Source organism: Ciona robusta, chromosome 12 (assembly GCF_009617815.1).
Source record: "Ciona robusta chromosome 12, ASM961781v2".
In the NCBI taxonomy this organism is placed as follows: domain Eukaryota; kingdom Metazoa; phylum Chordata; class Ascidiacea; order Phlebobranchia; family Cionidae; genus Ciona; species Ciona robusta.
This window is the reverse complement of record NC_143246.1, coordinates 1,112,404-1,131,009: the sequence shown is the minus strand read 5'-3', so window position 1 is coordinate 1,131,009 and position 18,606 is coordinate 1,112,404. Positions and strand designations below refer to the sequence as shown.

General features: G+C 37.5%; 3 protein-coding genes across 5 annotated transcripts; 1 reads left to right on the top strand and 2 right to left on the bottom strand.

The window, feature by feature from the left end:
• Window positions 1-793: 793 nt before the first annotated feature.
• LOC149726254 (allene oxide synthase-lipoxygenase protein-like) lies at window positions 794-9,276 on the top strand. 2 transcript variants are annotated; one of them, XM_089890118.1, is made up of 14 exons: window positions 794-856; window positions 1,999-2,191; window positions 2,833-2,964; window positions 3,306-3,563; window positions 3,918-4,002; window positions 4,826-4,982; window positions 5,149-5,403; window positions 5,700-5,892; window positions 6,497-6,577; window positions 6,708-6,826; window positions 7,352-7,471; window positions 7,637-7,771; window positions 8,136-8,234; window positions 8,636-9,276. In XM_089890118.1, exons 1-14 carry the CDS (start codon window positions 830-832, stop codon window positions 8,660-8,662), a joined length of 1,881 nt encoding a protein of 626 aa, XP_089746244.1. In that variant the 5' UTR covers window positions 794-829; the 3' UTR covers window positions 8,663-9,276. The 2 variants fall into 2 exon arrangements, with proteins under 2 accessions (XP_089746244.1, XP_089746243.1); XM_089890117.1 differs by having other exon boundaries at window positions 8,610-9,276.
• A 333-nt stretch (window positions 9,277-9,609) lies between these two features.
• Window positions 9,610-12,545, bottom strand: LOC149726253 (folliculin-like). Of its 2 annotated transcripts, XM_089890121.1 has the most exons (4): window positions 11,799-12,545; window positions 10,609-11,513; window positions 10,036-10,245; window positions 9,610-9,651 (listed from the first exon to the last, which is right to left on the bottom strand). In XM_089890121.1, exons 1-3 carry the CDS (start codon window positions 12,396-12,398, stop codon window positions 10,062-10,064), a joined length of 1,689 nt encoding a protein of 562 aa, XP_089746247.1. In that variant the 5' UTR covers window positions 12,399-12,545; the 3' UTR covers window positions 9,610-9,651; window positions 10,036-10,061. The 2 variants fall into 2 exon arrangements, with proteins under 2 accessions (XP_089746247.1, XP_089746245.1); XM_089890119.1 differs by having other exon boundaries at window positions 9,610-10,245; window positions 11,799-12,539.
• Window positions 12,546-13,233: 688 nt separating this feature from the next.
• On the bottom strand, window positions 13,234-18,467 carry LOC149726252 (sialate:O-sulfotransferase 1-like). The gene is made up of 8 exons (XM_089890135.1): window positions 17,995-18,467; window positions 17,648-17,718; window positions 16,741-16,852; window positions 16,264-16,442; window positions 15,718-15,907; window positions 15,010-15,260; window positions 14,423-14,617; window positions 13,234-13,832 (listed from the first exon to the last, which is right to left on the bottom strand). Exons 1-8 carry the CDS (start codon window positions 18,141-18,143, stop codon window positions 13,468-13,470), a joined length of 1,512 nt encoding a protein of 503 aa, XP_089746261.1. The 5' UTR covers window positions 18,144-18,467; the 3' UTR covers window positions 13,234-13,467.
• Between the last annotated feature and the right edge of the window lie 139 nt (window positions 18,468-18,606).

Below are 18,606 nucleotides of genomic sequence, written 5' to 3'. Positions count from 1 at the left end.
TTTTTATACGAGTTGAGCTTGAATGGTCAGCTGTAAAAATTGTGGTTTGTGGTCAGCAATCACGCGCACTGTCGACGCGGGTTTGTTGTTATAGTTTACAAAATATATTTTCCAATATATAGACATTGTATATCGACAAAAGTATTTCGGAATTTCAACCGAACAGGTGGTGACTCAGATAGAATCAACAAAGTAGGAAACATAATATAAACATTTGTGGTGCTTGTAAAAGGAATATCCTAATCAGCGAGAGGCAGTTATGTAATTCGACGTTTATTGGAGTTATATAGTAGGGTGGGGAAAGATGGGACACCTTTAGCACATAATATCCAATTATATTCTGATCGTGTTTTAAACAACAACGGTCTGTGAAAGTCGTGGGGATACAGTTTTATAATTCTTAGAATGGTATTTGTTTACTACCAAATATAAAAAGAAAATAGAATTAAAAGATGTCTCATCTTCCCCCACCATACTATCTCAGGGGGAATTTTCAACGTTGAAACACTCACTAGAGTAAAGTGTAGCCTATATGTCATAAAAAGTTGAGAACACCGGATCCGGTTTTATTTTTGTTATTGTAGTGTTTTTAAGTAAACATGCTGCTCGTGATAGCGCTCATAGAACGACTGAGTAATCTGAAAAGTTTGTTTTGGTTTACGCTGGATATAGGTTATAATGCTTATAGTACTTGGTCGTAAATATGCTAAAGACTATATATGCGCTATTAAGATGCCTATATGAATGCAAATATGCAAGTATCGTATGTTTACTTTATTGATTTTTTTATTGCAGCAACAGTTATCTTAGGTTGGAATAGAATTTATAAATGGAGGCTTATAAGCTTATAATAACGGTAAGATGATTTGGTTTTTCTTGTTTGTTTTTTTAGTTTTAACAATATTGTGTATTTAATTTCATGTGTACGTGATATAGTTTAGTAAATTTCTGTCGCTCCGTAGTGACTGCGGAAGCGCTCGCGTCCTAACCGTATGCGTGTCCTTGAGAGACACTTAACGGTAATTGCTTCAACCCAGCGGTTCCTACTGGATTGTCTAAATTGTCAGCCACACATAAAAACAATCACCCACAAAGTTACGTATGTGGTAACCAGTAAGCGGGCACGACGAGGTGTGTTGATCAGACAAACAAAACACCCATGTCGTAACGACTGTCATTTCCTGAGAATAAATAAATTTTACATTCATTTAACACCGGATATGATAAGACTCCCACGCACCAGCACGCAATACTCACTGGCTATACATCTACGACTGTAAGTCAAAACAGAATGTAAATTAGTCATGTGTTGCGATCACCGTTTCCGTCCCGCATTAATCATAAATGCGCATCCTTCGGTATTACAGAGGAGGGTTGTTGTTTATATTATTATAGCAGCGTGAAATGACTTTTCTTCGAATGCAATGGAGAAGAATAATTTAACTAAAACAACAAAACGGAACAAGTTGCAAAACTACAGTGTATAAAGTACTTTCCCATGAGTAAAAACTACTTTAAAAAGTGTGTCAGATATAAGCGTGCCAGCTAAAGATCTATAACCCCTATTTGGCTTATCTCTTCGTATTGGTTTGATCAGGAAATCGCTTGACTTATAAATGATTAATTAAATGAATGTAATTAAATTACCCTCGCGTGGCGGGGCAACTACAGTCGGTATAACACGGGTGTCCTGTTTCATACACCTCTTACCCGCTTTTGAGTTACCATGTATGTAACTTATTTATCCTCGCGCGGCAGAGCAACGACAGAAATTATAACACGGGTGTTCTGTTCCGTACACCTCGTGTCCGCTAACGAGTTACCAAATGTGGCAGATTGTTTTATTTGGGTGACAACTTGGACAACCCATTAGTGACCACTGGGCCAGAGCAATATCGGCTTTGCCTAAAGGTAAATACGCCGACATTGGCACGCGGTCTACAGTCTACACTCGCACCTAATAACCATCTCCATTACCATTCTATATCTTACCCGTAGACCAACGATAGATACCTGGGCGCAGGCACAGACGCCACCGTGTGTGTAAAAATCACCGGGGTGACCGGCAACGACACCAAGTGGACAGATCTTGATCATTTCTTCCAAGATGATTTCGAGCGTGGAAAAGCTGAGTTGTATACGGTTGAGCATGAAGGGGACACGGTGGGCGAACCTGTGGTCGTGCAACTAAGTAAGTGGGAGCTTGTGGTTTGATATAGTAGTATGGGGGAAGATGGGACACCTTTTTATTGCATTTTCTCCTCCTGTTTGGTAGTAAACAAATAACCTTAGCCGTATTTTCACGACTCCCATTGACCGTTGTCAACTGTTTAAAACACGATCAGGACAGTTAAATATTATGTGCTAAAGGCAGGTGTCCCGTCCTACCCCATCCTACTATATGTAGGTGGTGTTTTATATGGCTCGGTACTCTATGTTTTATTCTTATGATCAATGGCATACTTTCTATGCACCTCGTGCTAGTTTTGCTTTACGAATTTGCATCTTTATGAGAGATTGGTTTATTAATACAGATGTCAATTTATACAACCCATTGGTGATTAATTGGTTGAAGCATTTCGCGTTGAGTGTCTGGGGAAAGAACACATATGCCCACAATGGCTGTTATAATATCTTTTATAAAGTTTTTTTTTAAACTTTTTAACACCAAATCCACATTCTGACAAATACATTGTTAACATTGGATTGGGTAATCTTTGAACTTGTGACCAGTAAAAATATTGGTTTTAAAATGTTCCATAGGCCTCACATATACCTACTGTATAAATTACTTTGCGAAAAAGAATAACTTGGATTGTTCCAACATTCCAGAATTAACGGGAATTCTAGAATCTGATGGTTGGTTATGCGATGATGTCATAGTGGAATACAATGGACATCGATATGAGTTCCCGGTGTTTGATTGGATAGAAGGGGGAGAGGTCGCTGTAACAAGGGGGGAGGGTAAGTTTAGGTTTGTGGGATGATGTTGGTGTGTGCTAAAATATGGCTTGGTGCAACAGTAACACTTTTTAACTGATCCACTTTCCCACACCTTATTCCATAGCGTGTTTAGCAAGTGTTGATTTGCTGTTGTTTTTGTTCTTTTTTCAAATAATTTCACTGTGGTTTGTGATTAGATAAATAAAAAGTTGATTTTTCGTGTAACAATATGGGAACACACATAGCAATGAAACAAATTTGTTTTATTTTTTCACTGGTTAACGCAGAAAACTTGAGGGTCGGCCTGCCCACCCTGCCACCCCAGGTTTGACGCCTTTGGTGACAACTTTATTTATTCTCAGCAACTTTGCCACAAAATGTCACCCACCCTCGGTGCCGGGAACTTCGCTCAAAAGAAGTTGAAAATAATTTGAAGAAGTTTGAATGGCAGCCACCTGCTGTGTCGGACAAGGAGTTGAGTTGGGGGGTGAACCGTTACATGAAAGCCGCACATTACTTTGAACTTCCAAGCATTTTAAGGAGAACACAAGGAAAGCTTGAATCCATGGCAGGCTCGGGTCTAACAGTTGCTTTGAATGCTGGGAAGAATTTGTTCAATAGTAAAAAAACTAACATATAATAAAAAAATTAACATATTATAATAACATAAAGATATATGGGATGAACGTTTTTTCACCTTGTAACATCTGAGTAAAACATATTATTGTATTTGCAAACCAAATGTTGGTTTGATATAAACAAGAAACAAACTTGCGCTGTTTGTTGTAGCAATCAACTTGGTTTAATATTTGCAGTATCTTATTAAATCACTGAATTTAAATTTTTGTTATATAAAATAAATAAAACATAGTTCAAATTTTTGTAATCAGTTATCAAAATAATGTAAATACTATAAAGCTGGCAATATTAAAAGCAGAATAAATCTGTTAAACTAATTTTCATGAAACTTTCAGACTTGTTCAGCAACCTGAAAACTCTGGATGATTACCGCGAACTTTACAGTAAGACTGGGTTTGGAGATCCAGAGTTTATTGATGAGTATGTTGTTTGTTTTGTAGCAATGTATATACTGTATAATACTGTGGGGTAAGACGGGACACCTTTAGCACATAATATTCAAATATCCTAATCGAGTTATAAACAATCAACAATGGTATATGGGAGTTGTGAGGATACGGTTTATATTTCTTTAAATGTTGTTTGTTTACTACCAAATGGGGCGAAAATATATATTAAAAGGTTTTCTCATCTTTCCCCACCATACTAAATGTTGTGTTGGGTAAACAATATTTTGTTTTGAATCAATGTGAATACATTTGTTAGAGTGTAGATACTAGTTCACCCACAAAGTAACATACATGGTAACTCGTAAGCTGGCACGAGGTGTTAAACTCGTGTGATAACGACTGTCGTTTTCCGGCCACGCGAGGATAAAGTAAGTTACATACCACTACTAGTTGCACAATAGGAAGTGTTAAACCAGTAAAGCCACCATTGTTATTAGTTTAAGTGGTAAAGGTAAACCCTTCCCAATCATGTTTTGCCTGTATGACTCCGTGGTTTGTCCTTTTCTGTCTGGTGTCCGGTGTTTGTCCTTGTTCGTCAATCATTCTTAATACCATGTTGTGCTGTGACAAGGTTTAAGTAAAATGTAAACATGTTTTACCCATCAGCTGGTTTAGTGTTGCTTTGCCGTTACATTCTGTTTTTCCTTTTCCCATTCCTTAATCTTAACTGCCATAATTGATGTTATAAATATAAGTTATTTCTATATTAGTTTTATTACAGAATAAATAATGGTACAAGTAGTTTAAATCTATTCACAAAAACTCAAATATGAATCAAAACTTCATTTTTTCAGCTGGAAAACCGACAAGGAATTTGGTAGGCAGGTCCTAACAGGGATTTCCCCCCTTGCGTTTGAAAGATGCAACAAGATACCTAATGGTTGTGATGTCACAAATGAACACGTGTGTGGTTTGTTGGCTGAAGGAAAGACATTGGAAAGTGAAATAAAAGTATGTGAGCTGTGGTGAACGCATGAGTGGTCATAAATGAATGTAAAAACCTTATAAATGAAACTTATTTACCTTTGCGTGGCGGGGCAACAACAGCTGTAATAACACGAGTATTTTGTTTCATAGCCCTCGTGGCTGTTTAAATCGTATCTGAAAAATTTTTCAGGCGGGAAAAATTTACATCGCTGATTATTCCCACACGTACGATGTGGAAAGAAATGACATTCCAGGGTCGAACAAAAAGTTTGTTTGTGCTGATTGCAGGGCGATATTTTATGTTAACCCCCAGGGTGACTTTCTCCCGATAGCAATCCAGCTTTGCCCCAATGATGAGGAAACTGTACACACACCACTGGGGAATGAACACGATTGGCTTCTTGCAAAGATGTATTTTAGAGCTTCTGTGAGAAGCACACACGAGGTAAAGGATTGCTATTTAATATTAAAGGTGAAAAATAAAGCAGGGTTTTAATATAATTTAATATCGTGTTTAGTTTGTTGCAATACGACGACATTTCCAATTAGCCACAGAGCTATTTGAACAATCATTATTACTTGGTAAGTCACAAACTGATATTAAATAAATATTTTGGCCACAAATCAAAACAGTTCGGAAACCAATGTTAGCCTATTCTGGCACCCTGCTATTTGCAGAAAAATTCAACTGTGAGCGGTGACAAATATAGTTGTATTGTAATTACCTCATATTCTCTACAGTGGATCTACCATTACCTACAAACGCACGCCGCATCTGAAACATTTTGCATCGCGATGTTTCGCAACCTGCCCCGAAACCACCCGATGTATAAATTGCTCCGACAGCACGTACGTACAGCACCTGCGATCAACACTGATGCGAGGGTGTTACTTGTGCCTAATGGATCGCTCGCAAACAAATCCAATCATCTGAGTAAGTTAAGTGAATCAAATTTATTTTGTCACGATAACGAAGAACAAGAGAGTTGACAAAATTGAAAAGGCGGGTAGTAACGGTAAAACAACAGTTGTTAAAATCCGCTTATTGATAAAAAAGAAAGAAAGAATGTTTTGGATGAAAGACGTGACTGTTACACCCACACAAACAGTTATATGGTAAGGGGGGAGATGGGACACCTTTGGCACATAATGTTCAATTATCCTGATTTAAACAACTAACAACGGTATATGGAATCATAAGGAATGGGTATCGTAACTCTTTGAATGTCTTTTTTTACTAGCAAATGGGTTGGAAAAAAAGAATAAAAAGGTGTCCCATCTTCCCCCACTCTACAATATCCAATTATGAAACACAAATTTCGGAAACCACAATTCACACAACTATTTGTAGGCATCTAATAAGATGATTTAATTTTTACAATAACGATCAAAATACTGTGAACCATGGTAGAATGCGATCCTGTTAAATTAAGTTGTCGGCATTTCTTGGTATGGTGGCCCAAGTGGTTAAGAAGCAATGCCTAACAGATTAAAAGATTTCTATGTTTAAAAAACAAAGCCTATACCTTACCTTGCAGATGCCCCATCATCAGTACGGAAAAGCTATAAAACATTCAACTTGAATCAACTTGACATACCAGCTTGTCTTAAACGTAAAGGTGGGTGGCTTCAACCTTGGTGTAGGTCGTAAAAACACGCTATGAATGAAAGTGCAACAAACTGCATTAGTTTTAAAGAGTTCCTGTTGAATACATTGATATGATAGATTCTGTCAATTTCCTTTGGTAGGATTGGACGACCCAAACCTTCTTCCCAACTTTCACTACAGAGATGATGCATTGGATGTTTGGAAGGCAATGGAGCAATATGTTGCCAATGTGGTCAACCATCATTATACTTGCGACAAGGTAGTTGAATGAATGAATGTAAATTATTTATCTTTGCGTGGCAGGAAAGTGACATTGTAGTCCGGCGCCGTGGCATAGTGGTTAGCGCGCCTGCCTGTAACCCAGAGGTAATGGGTTCAAGGCTCGGCGCTGCTACCATTGTGGGCGTACGTTTCCTAGGGCAAGCCACTTAACGCCAATTGTCCCAACCCAGTAATCACTAATGGGTTGTCCAAATTAATGAAAAAATTCCCCAAAAAATAATCACCCACGAAGTAACATATACACAGTAACTCGTCAGCTGGAACAAGGTGTTAAACCTGTGTGATACAACTGTCCGCTACACGAGGATAAAGTAAGTTACATGCATACATACATACATCCCAGTGTTATTCATTTTAATCCAAGTGTTATGTTTCATTACACTTTGTGTCCACTTAATGGATGTATCTAACATTGTGGGTGATTACTGATTTTTTCATGTGATTATTATATTGATGCATGTTAACCTGACAGCGAGCATGAGGTAACACCGCTTATACACAGGACATAAAGGAGGATTACGAACTTCAGAGTTTCATGTTCGACGTAGCGCATGAGGGCTTTGGTTGGCAGGACAATGACTTGAGGGGATTCCCCGACAAACTAAACACAAGATATGAACTGGTGGGTTGATGAGGTTTTATGTTATTTATCTACAACTTGGGGAGCTTTGCTGTGGCCCACTGACTTGTTGTCTTGTAACCCCCACAGGATACTGGGTTCAAAAATTAGGCCTGTGTCATTTACTCATTCGTTCAACATTTTAAAGTAACGTTTATTACATTGCAGATTCATATGGCCACCATCATCATATTTGCAAGCAGTGCACAACACGCAGCTGTTAACTTTGGGCAAATGGAGACTTATCGTTTCATTCCAAACGCACCAGGCAGCATGATACTACCACCTCATAAAAGGGGAGAAGTAAGTTATTGTTGTGCAGACTAACCTGCACTTTTTTGGTGCGATATATAGTTAGGCGATGGTGGTTGGGGTTTAAAAACTTTGGAAAAATTTACCCTAGAAAGTTTTACAAATAAATCTTTTTTTTTTTATAAGACACAGGGTTGATATATTTCAACATAAGCTGTTTATGTGTCATTACTATGTCTCAATGCTGCAACTTTTTCAACTAACAGCCAAATTAACAGTTTTTTTTATTTTTTCACTTTTTTAAGTTTAACATCCCTTACTAAAAAGCTTCATGCCCCATATTTTCTATACTTTTGTCCACCCATTATTTTGTATACTTTTGTCCACAATAAAACCTGTTTAATGTTTGTAACAGGCAGATGAGCAAAGGGTGATGGATTCTCTACCAGGAGTCGTGGTTTCAAGTATTCTTATCAGCTTCTCATTTGCTTTATCAGAATATGCAAAAGATGAGGTGATTTGTTGGTTTAAGTAAAATTAAATTAGGATCTTCCAAGTGCAGTAATATGGTTTATGTTAGTTAAGTCACCAATCAAAACTAATAATTTAAAGCTAATTTTTCTGTGCCTTTTCTTTGAACTGACCCCAAGGCCCTGGTTTGAAATGACTAATGTGACCTTTTAATAAATTGTTTCTGCATGGTAATTAATGGGTTGGCTAAATCATTCAATCTCATACAAAGTTATGTGCATAGCAACTCATAAGTGGGCACAAGGGGTATGAAACAGAACACCACTGTTACAACTGTAGTTGCTCTGCCATATGAGGATACATAAATAACATACATTCATCATTATCTTGACTCTGCATAAATGACAATTACTTCCAGCTATTCCTTGGTGATGTACCGGATAGATTGTTTACCGATCCAAAAGTTATTGAGATGCAAGTCAATTTTAAGCAGGAACTGAGTAAACTTCAAACTAAATTTGAAGAGAGGAACAAGAAACTTAAATATGCGTATACTTATCTATTACCTGATAAAATACCAATAAGCATTGCTATTTAAATGGATTTGTCATAGTATATGTATGGCTTAGTACCACTTAACCAAGAGCATTTGTGAGTACTATTTGTGAAAAATTTTTTGCATAGACTCCAACTCAAGACTGACTTTAATTAAAAGCTCTGTGAAGTGAACTACTTTTATACTTTGAACAGCGCGGTTTTTATTTATTTTATTCAGTTTATGAAAGACAATTGTATTATAGTGCGATTTTTATTTATTTTATTCAGTTTATGAAAGACAATTGTGTTATACTTTGAACAGTGCGATTTTTAATTTTTTTATTCAGTTTATGAAAGACAATTGTGTTATACTTTGAACAGTGCGATTTTAACAGTGCGATTTTTATTTATTTTATTCAGTTTATGAAAGACAATTGTATATTTTATGTTTAACCCAGTTGCCCAGAAACATCGGCTTGCTTTTAAGAAACCATTTATTTTGAAGCAGTATATATTAAAAGTATTATAATAAAGCACCTATATATATATTCCTTGATCTCACTTTTGCATTTACTTTTTGTTGCTCACACAGTTATGGACGAGACCTGAACATATGTCCAGGAAAAATCGCTTTATTATTATTTTGTCTTGAAAAACAAAATACAATAGGTTTTTTAATGTGCAGATAACGCATATGGATCGACTGCATTCAAGTGATTTATATTTTTATGTAATAATAGATCTTTTTTTATTTAAGTGAAGTTTAAAAAAATAGTAGAAAATAAGAGTATATTTAAAGAAAAAATATGAGAAACAATATGTAAAACAATTATAAAATATATTCAAATATGATTACGACAAGTTGGAGAAATAAAGCCAAATTTTCATCCGTGATTTCTTCTAAATTTAATGACAAGAATCACCTATAATTTAAATACTTCAATATCATATTTACATGAAAGAAAGAAAATGAAGACAAACTGTTTGATTATCTAGTTGATGTTGACAGCACTAAAGTTTTAAAAACCTATCCTGTGCCGTTGCTCAGTTAATTAGCGTGCATACCTCTAACCCAGAGGTCATGGGTTGAAGGCTTGTTGTCATAACCATTGTAGGTGTAGTATATGTTCTTGGGCAAGACACTTGGCAATAATTGCTTTAATCAAGAGTTTATATATATGGGTCTAAATTATCAGCCAATTAAATAACAGACATTGTAAATTATAAGCGGCAGGAGATGTATGAAACAGAACAGCCATGTTATAGCGACGGGTGTCCCCCCCCCAGCTTGAGGATAAATAAGTTACATTGAATGGATAACAAACTTCATCAATCATTCAGGCATCAACGCTGATTGACGAAGTTCCTCCTTAAACTTGGAAGAGAGTCCAGTCATCCAGAACTTTAGGAGTCTAACATCATCATCTGTGCACTGAAGACATCCTTGGAGCATTCGTGCAGTTTCTTCTTTGTCTCGGTTATCGATCTTCGTGAATTTGTAAAGAATCTTCACTTTGCTGAAAATTAAATACTTCTTGGTTAAGTTAATGCATATAATATTCTACTTTTGTATCGGAAAAAAACGAGAGCAAATGCGGCATTTTTGCTAATGGCATAAATTATTAAGTTTAGTTAGGTTTAATAAGTCTATGGTATTTTCAAAGCCAATGCAACACTACTTTACAAGAAACCTAGTATTTTTGATGCAATTTTAAAGTGACAGCTTTTACGCCCTAATAACCCTAAGACCCAAACAACTAACCATTTAAGCCTTCACCCCTTACCCTGACACCCCCTATTTTGTTGACAATAATTATCCGGTTACAGTAGAGCCAGCCATACTTCAATGACAAAGTTTATAATTTATTATTTGAACTTACTTCATCCATTCTTCCTTTAAACAAATTAAACAATGTCTGACAACTTCTGGTGACAAGCTGTCGTTAGCGATGGCAACCTCAACTTTGTTCAACATCTCCGGACCTTTCTCCGGCAAAATACAACTGTTTGTCACACGAAATTCAATTCCATTCATTGAATTATTGTTTGGGGGCAATGAAGGATAAATGTGACTGAATTTCTGTCCGTTGTTATTTTTCCGAAGAACGTGAATCAAAATAAAATGTTCAGCTGATTTAACATGAGATGGCACACAAGCTTTTTCTGTCAAACCTAACAAGTTGGCTTTATATGAGTTTAAATACTTGTCTGATCTTGTTTGCATTTTCACACAACCAACTGGTAACAGTTGTTTAAGCACAACAAGTGCAGAAGTTATCAAATCTTGATCTTGTCCTTTCCAAATAACTTGGTTCCCAACCACAAGATGCCAAGCTATTGCTTTAAACAAAGGAGGTTGCAACACCTCTCTCATGTGTCGTAACGATGTGAATATAGGCTCGGTACTTGAGCACGGGCTGGTAATAGATATCATATTAAAATCAGCTTGGATCTCGTCAATGTCATCCGTTGCGAGTGAGTTAGATCGTGAGGTTCGTTCAATGATCTCATCTCGCACAACATCATCGTCCATCCTCGCTCCTTGTACGATCTTTTCCTTGAACCTCATTTTACACGCGCGCATGATCCATGTAAATGCTGTGTGGAGATACGGATACAGCTCAGGGTTGCCAGTCAGTTGAATGAGGGCTCTTGCATTGGAGTTGTGTCCCCTGTGTTGGCGAAAGTTATGAGGTGTTACAACGTTGGACACACGAGGCAGCATCCGAGTTTTATGTTGGGGAGATTCGGAAGATTCAATTTTGTAAACGGAATCTGCACAGCTCTGCAAAAGACAAGTTTAAAATTGAGTAAACTTTTACAGTACATTGCGTAAGGTAAAAAAAGTCTAAATTTTAATTAACACTACAATCATGGCAATATAATTCTGCACAAACTTCTAAAATGATTTGTTCTAGTCTGAATGTGTAATGTTTTTTTGATCAAATGGCTTTGCATGAAATATTTGTGGGCCATTCTCTTATAATTGGATATTAGATAAAATTAAACTTTATAATGAAGCACTTCATACAAAGATACCATACTTGGACAAATAGCCAGCACCACTTACTTGCATGTATTGAATAATATTCCCAATACAACTGACAAGGAATGGCCAAGATTGGATGAGAAACACTCTGTCCTTCATAATACAGATAATGCTGTACCAACGCTGAAGTCCTCTTGCTAAATTGTCTTTAACATAGAAAGTATAACTGATGACATAACCATGTTGGCCGTCGCCAAACATAATAGGGCCTTCTCTCCCCGGGCAAACTTCACAGCTTAAACTACGAACACACGCTTGTCGTACCAGTCTAAACACTTCCGGATTGTGCGGGTGTTGTGTGCTCACAAACTTTGTTCCGCTGTGCCGATCGTAACTTACAAAACCTGGGTCATCTTCAGATAATGACCGGCAAGCTTCGCATAAATCCATCTTCCTTAAATTTCCACCAAGGTTCCCAACATTAGTTAGAGTGGAATCCATTGATAATGATGTTGGTACAGATGATGAATAAGATGAGGTTTCTGCCGATCCTGACTCTGATGTTACATCAGGTGTCAGTGCAGTAGCGTGTTGAAAAACATCTAATATTTTCTCGCATGTAAACATCACGCTTGGTCCATGTTGTTCACAGAAATGACACAGGGCAATAACAGCTTCCATGGCCTATTACTAAACTATGGGATAATATGTTAATAACCTGTGTCGTACAGAATGAGTTTTTATGAAAAATACTGTTTATATCAAAAATTCTCTAATTTTTGGACCCCAGCAAACTTTTTTTGCGATCTGTTTGCGGCAAATTAATTTGATAAAAGTTTCACATATTATTATTTACCACTTTTACACCACATTCGCGAAACTGAGAGTGACTTAACCTAGTTTTGCATCAAAAAACTACTTTTCATTGAAATTTGGCGGCATTTTTCGATAGCCGCAAAATAAAAAATACGGTACCGTATTCTTTGGGACTTCACATAAGATATTCTAACGATTTTACGTAAATTAAACACTTGTACCTTCAAAAACTTAACTTAAAACCTTTGATTTTACAAATGCAACAACACAGAACATAAAACAGCTGATTATTCCGCGATCGGATTGTGACGTCATAGAGAATATTCCGTGGTAATGGCGGTAACGCGAATCTCAAAGTTCCATTTACTCGTCTTTTAGATTGATGAACAACGTAAAATAGCCTTAACGTGTACACGATATTGTAAACTGTTTGAGGTTATTTATATTTTGGCAAGAATTTATAAACCGCTGTTTTCTGTTTTCGCGAATTATCGCGGAACAGAAGTGTGGAATATGAGCGTATTGTGACGTCACACAGCAGGTTGTCAGTTGTCACAAGACTAGAATCTCGTGATTATGATGCATCAGACAGGCCATTGTATAAACATTCTGTTACAATTGGGTCAAACTAATCACACAATCACATAGCGAACATTTATTTCTATTACAATGCAATTCCTGCACTTAAGTTTCCTGTTACTTTCTTTTGCTACGCATTTGTTTGACAATTTTACCCAAGTAGTATTATTGGCTACGCGCATGTTTTCGCGTATGCATATACCAGCATGGTGTATTTAAAGCAGAGTTGTTTTATTAAATCAGATCGTTCGGTCCATATAGCTGTGTGGCTTGTGTTTTAGTAGATCCCTTGGCCACAATGTGTGAGCTCTGGTGTAAGTAACTCTAAATAAATATTCCTATTTAACGTTGATTATTATCTCTCGTATACCGGTAGTTCCACATCACTATTGTTACGTAGAAGTTCCCGAACAAACCGTATTTGTGAATTAACAAGCATCTTCATGTCGTCATCAAACGGATCAAAATCTTCCGAATCCGAGTTCCTTTTGTTCTGCCCGTTGATCTGTAGACTCAAACAGTGAAGCCTCGTTTCCAGGTCATCCGACTTTAGCTCGGGGGTTGCTAGGAAGCCAACTATCTTCCGGAGTTCCGTGATCGCATTCGTCTTCAGGTCTTCATAAAACACGACATAAAATCGTTTTTTGCTTTTAATGACTTCGTCAATCATGTTAACCCATAGACTACTTCGGGATCCGTTCACGAAGCGATTCTTGAAACCTTTGAAAGAAAGATGCGTGAATCAGAATACGATTGCCACGCCACGCGGGATAAATAAGTTACATTCATTCATTACTTTATTTCTTAATTTAAAAAAAAATAATAATATTCTTTTTTACCTCCGCGTGGCGAAGCATGGCCTACTCAATACACGGCCTAGGAATACACCGAAACTGCTCAGAAAATAAGAGGCCTATTGACGCGAATAATGCCCATTATAATACATTGTTACGTCACGATTTTATGAATGGATTTCCTTCATTTTGAATGCAGTTTGCAGTTGTTGGTAGGTTTAATACCAGTTCTATGTTGTTTTAACTTACAGTTTATCAAAGAACGTGTCGCAGGGATATTCGCGTCAATAGGCCTCTTATTTTTTAAGCAGTTTCGGTGTATTCCTAGGCCGTGTATTGAGTAGGCCATGGGCGAAGCAACGACATTCGTTATATAACACGGGTGTTCTGTCTCATATATCCGCTTATACGAGTCACCACGTATGTAAATTTATGCAACCATAACATTAAAGTGTCAGCTGTATATATATATATATATATATGTATTTAATTTATATTTTAATTACACCACAACACCTTTATTGTAATATCGAGCTTTGTTGACCGAACCCACGTGACTGTTGCTCATCTTCCGATTAAACTCCGCTACCCACGCATCGTATGGATTCCTTATAAGGATAACGGCGGAGTTGTAATCGTAAACGTTCTCCCTTTGGAATATGTGGTCTTTGACAATTGCCACGCCTTTGGGTTGTAACTCCCCGAGAAGACCTAAATTTTGTTAGAAATGAATAAATGAATGTAACATAAATAACCCTTGAGCGGCAACCACGGTCATATAACACCAGTGTTCTGTTTCATACACCTCGTCCCTGCTTAAGTTACCACGTATATATAGTACTCTAGGGAAAGATGGGACACCTTTAACACAAAATATCCAAATATCCAGGATACGGTTTTATAATTCTTTGAATTTTTTTTCTTTACTACCAAATATAGGACGAGAAAATAGAATGAAAAGGTGTCTCATCTTTCCCCACCTTACTATATGTAAATTTGTGGGTAATTATTTTCTTTAATTACCACGTACGTAACTAAAATAATAATAAAATGTCATTTAGTACAATATGGCAAACAGCTATATCGTATACATTTTAACTTACCGCTATTAAACAACGCTTTATCTCTGTAGTGACTCCCCGTGTAAACACCAGTGGTTTTATCAAGCATGTATCGAACCCACGTGTTTCCCGCTCCTGGCATTGACAGCAACCCAACCTTGAAACGAGTTTCCGAAATATTGAGAAACCTGGTTGGCTGGCACCTGTTGTCCCCATGTATTGTGTGGTAGACCGATGATAGATGTTTCTCTCCACAATCTCCCGCCGACATTATTCTGTGCGTTTGGTTGAATCTGGAAATATAAGAGAAGCGTTTAGAAAAATATTTAACTGCCAACTTGTTGCCAGAACAATATCGTTTCGAAGACTATTTTTATTATGGGCAACATAAAAGCGTGGGCATGATTTTCTCGGATGATTGCAACTTTTTGATTCACGAGTGGCGGCGCAACGACAGCAGTCAATATCTGCACGACTATTGCGTTTCGTACACCTCGTGCCTGCTTACAAGTTACCACGTATGTAACTGTCTAGATGATTGTTTGTTTTTCTGTAGGGTTTGACAATTTAGATAACCTATTAGTGTCCACTCGGTTATACCAATTGTCATTAATTGTCTGGTCAGGGAAACACACGCCTACAATAATGGTATTGCAGCATCGAGTCTCGAACCGAGAGTTACCTGTCTGTCATATATCCACACCAACACATGTTACCTGTCTGTCATATATCCACACCAACACATGTTACCTGTTTGTCATATATCCACACCAACACTTATGCAAGTGATCAACGACAGCCATAGGCAGCATCTGATGTTCACAAACCAATATACAAGATATTGTATCCCTGGTTCCTCGAAGCTGAAGATCTTTCGTCCAATTCGAAGCCGGGGCGAAACAACCAAGAAAATGTTTTGATGTGACGACATTTTCCCTGCCTTTGACGAAACAATTAAGTGATTAAATACATGGATGGAATTTACCCTCGCGTGACAGGACATTGGCATTTGTTATAAGATGGGCGTTCTGTTTCATATACAGTATGAGGGGAAAGATGGGCCACCTTTTCATTTCGTTTTCTCGTCCCGTTTGGTAGTAAACAAAAAACATTCAAAGAATTATAAAATCGTATCCTCACGACTCCTACAGACCGTTGTTAATTGTTTAGAACACGATCAGGATACTTGTATGGTATATATGTGCTAAAGATGCCTATCTCCCCCCACCCTACTGCACAGGCAGACACTTTTACCTTGTGCTATGGAGCCGGTAAATTAATAGGCAACCAACCCACCTGCAACACAATTCTCCAGAACCTGATAAGCGTTGACCTCGTTATAACCCCCGCAACTTTCATGGGAATTTCCCTCGCACGTCATAGAACAATTATTGCTTGTTTCTAGGTCAACCAAATCTTGTAATTGTGACGTACAAGCGCATATATTCTTTTGCAACAATATATATGTCATCCTCCTGTGATGTCATAATCATTATTGGTCTATATGTTTTAAATGCATAGGAAGCTATTTATTCTCTTCGTTAAATGGCGTATACCATCTTTCCCCACCTTATTTTATCTCTTCGAAACGACAGCCAAGATCGTTATATTTATAGAACGAAAAACGGAATTCAACAACAAAAATGACAGCCTTAAAAGCATACAATTAATAAAGGGTGTGCTAAAGATGGTAAGATGAATAACTGCGGTTTTTGAACACCAAAATACAAGCAATGTAAAGAAGTTAATATTAACACTTTCAGCTCAACTTACCGTTTAGAACATTTCTTAATGCAAAGGTCTGAAGTTAGTTGATCGAGTATGAACTTATATTTAGTGTGGATGGGATATGGTTTGCGGGACTTTAAACAGCCGAGGTTTGTAACTGGAAGTTATGAGACTTGGTTAATATGGGGGTAGGGGTGGTAATAATAAGGGATATAACTGCTACGGATATCTAAATGTATATAACTTATTATCCTCACGTGGCGGAAAAACGATAGTTGTTATAACACGGGTGTTCTGTTATACACACCTCGTGCCCAAAACCGTATCCTCACGACTCCCATAGACTGTTGTAAGTTGTTTGAAATACGAACAGGTGTTTTATGCTAAAGGTGTCCCGTCTTTTCCTATATACTATATATAACTTTGTCGGTGATTGTTATTTGTATAGCCGAAAATTTGGATGATTGTTATTTGTATAGCCGAAAAAAAACCTTTAATGGCCCTTTAGTGACCATTGAGCTAGACCAATTTTCGTTAGATGTTATGCCTAAGACACACACGCGCCAACAATTGTTGAAAGCACTATCAAGTTGTGTATTTTTTGGTTACAAGCCAATTTGGTTACGAGCTCTAACAGTCTAATCTAGCACAATAAAATAGGCAACCTGGCTTACCCAGGAATCGAACCGAAGACTTCTCGTACCCGATCATAAGGTTATATAGTAGAGTGGGGGGAGATGGGACACCTTTAGCGCTTAATATCCAAATATCCTGATCGTGTTTTAAACAATTAACAACGGTCTTTCGGAGTCATGAGTATTCGGTTTAATAATTCTTTAAATGTTCTTTGTTTGCTACCAAATGTTACGAGAAAATAGAATGAAAAGGCGTCCCATCTTCCCCCACCCTACTATATATCCAGTGAACCATGAACAATACAAATTGTTCTTACCTTTACATCTCACGGGGTCTTCGATGTAACTTCTCTCATCCTTCGGCGCAAAGTAATCGGTCAAAAGTTTTCTATGATAAAATATTTTACTCGGTCCAGTTGGTATGCCCATTTAAGAATACCGGTATTCAATGCGGTTACCAATAGTGGCATTTTCTTCAATCCATCGATACTAGCGGGTTGTTCAAGTTGTCGGCCACACGTTACAAAAATATAAATACCCACAAAGTTACATACGTAGTAACTCGTGAGAGACGCACGAGGTGTATATATGAAACAGAACACCGGTTATATTACGACTGTGGTTGCGGGGCCACGCGAGGATTTATACTCAAATATAACCTTACCTTCGCTTCACTTCGTGCTGCCACCTCTGGTAAAGATAAAACACAAAATAAACAACAAACGACGCTAAAAGAAGTTTTTTAAACCTTTTCTGTCGGTTGATCATCCGTTTAACCGGCGTATACCCCATAGTTCTTGAATAAAACCTCATGTTTGACGAATTGCGGCAAAATACGGTAAAGTGAGGTTAATAGAACAATTCCGGTTTGTTGAACGAGGTTCCCACCATTGTTTTATTTGACATAGAAACACAAATCATCGCCGCGTGAGGTGTTCATAAGAAACAACACGATACGGTGAATATAACGTTTAATGCTCTTGTCTGTAACCAGAGGGTTAGGAGTTCGGGCCTTGCTGCTGCTACCATTTTGGGCGTATGTGTCCTTGGGCAAGACATTTAACGGCAATTGCTCCAACCCAGTGGTCACGAATGGGTGGCCAAATTGTCAGCAATACAAAAAATACCTCCCCAAAATTACAGATGTGGTAATTCGTAAGCGGGGACCGTATATGAAACATAACACCAGTATTATAACGACTGCGATTGCCCACCACACCAGGTAAGCTAAGTTACAATCAATCAACCTAGTTCACCCTCCGAATGAACGCATATC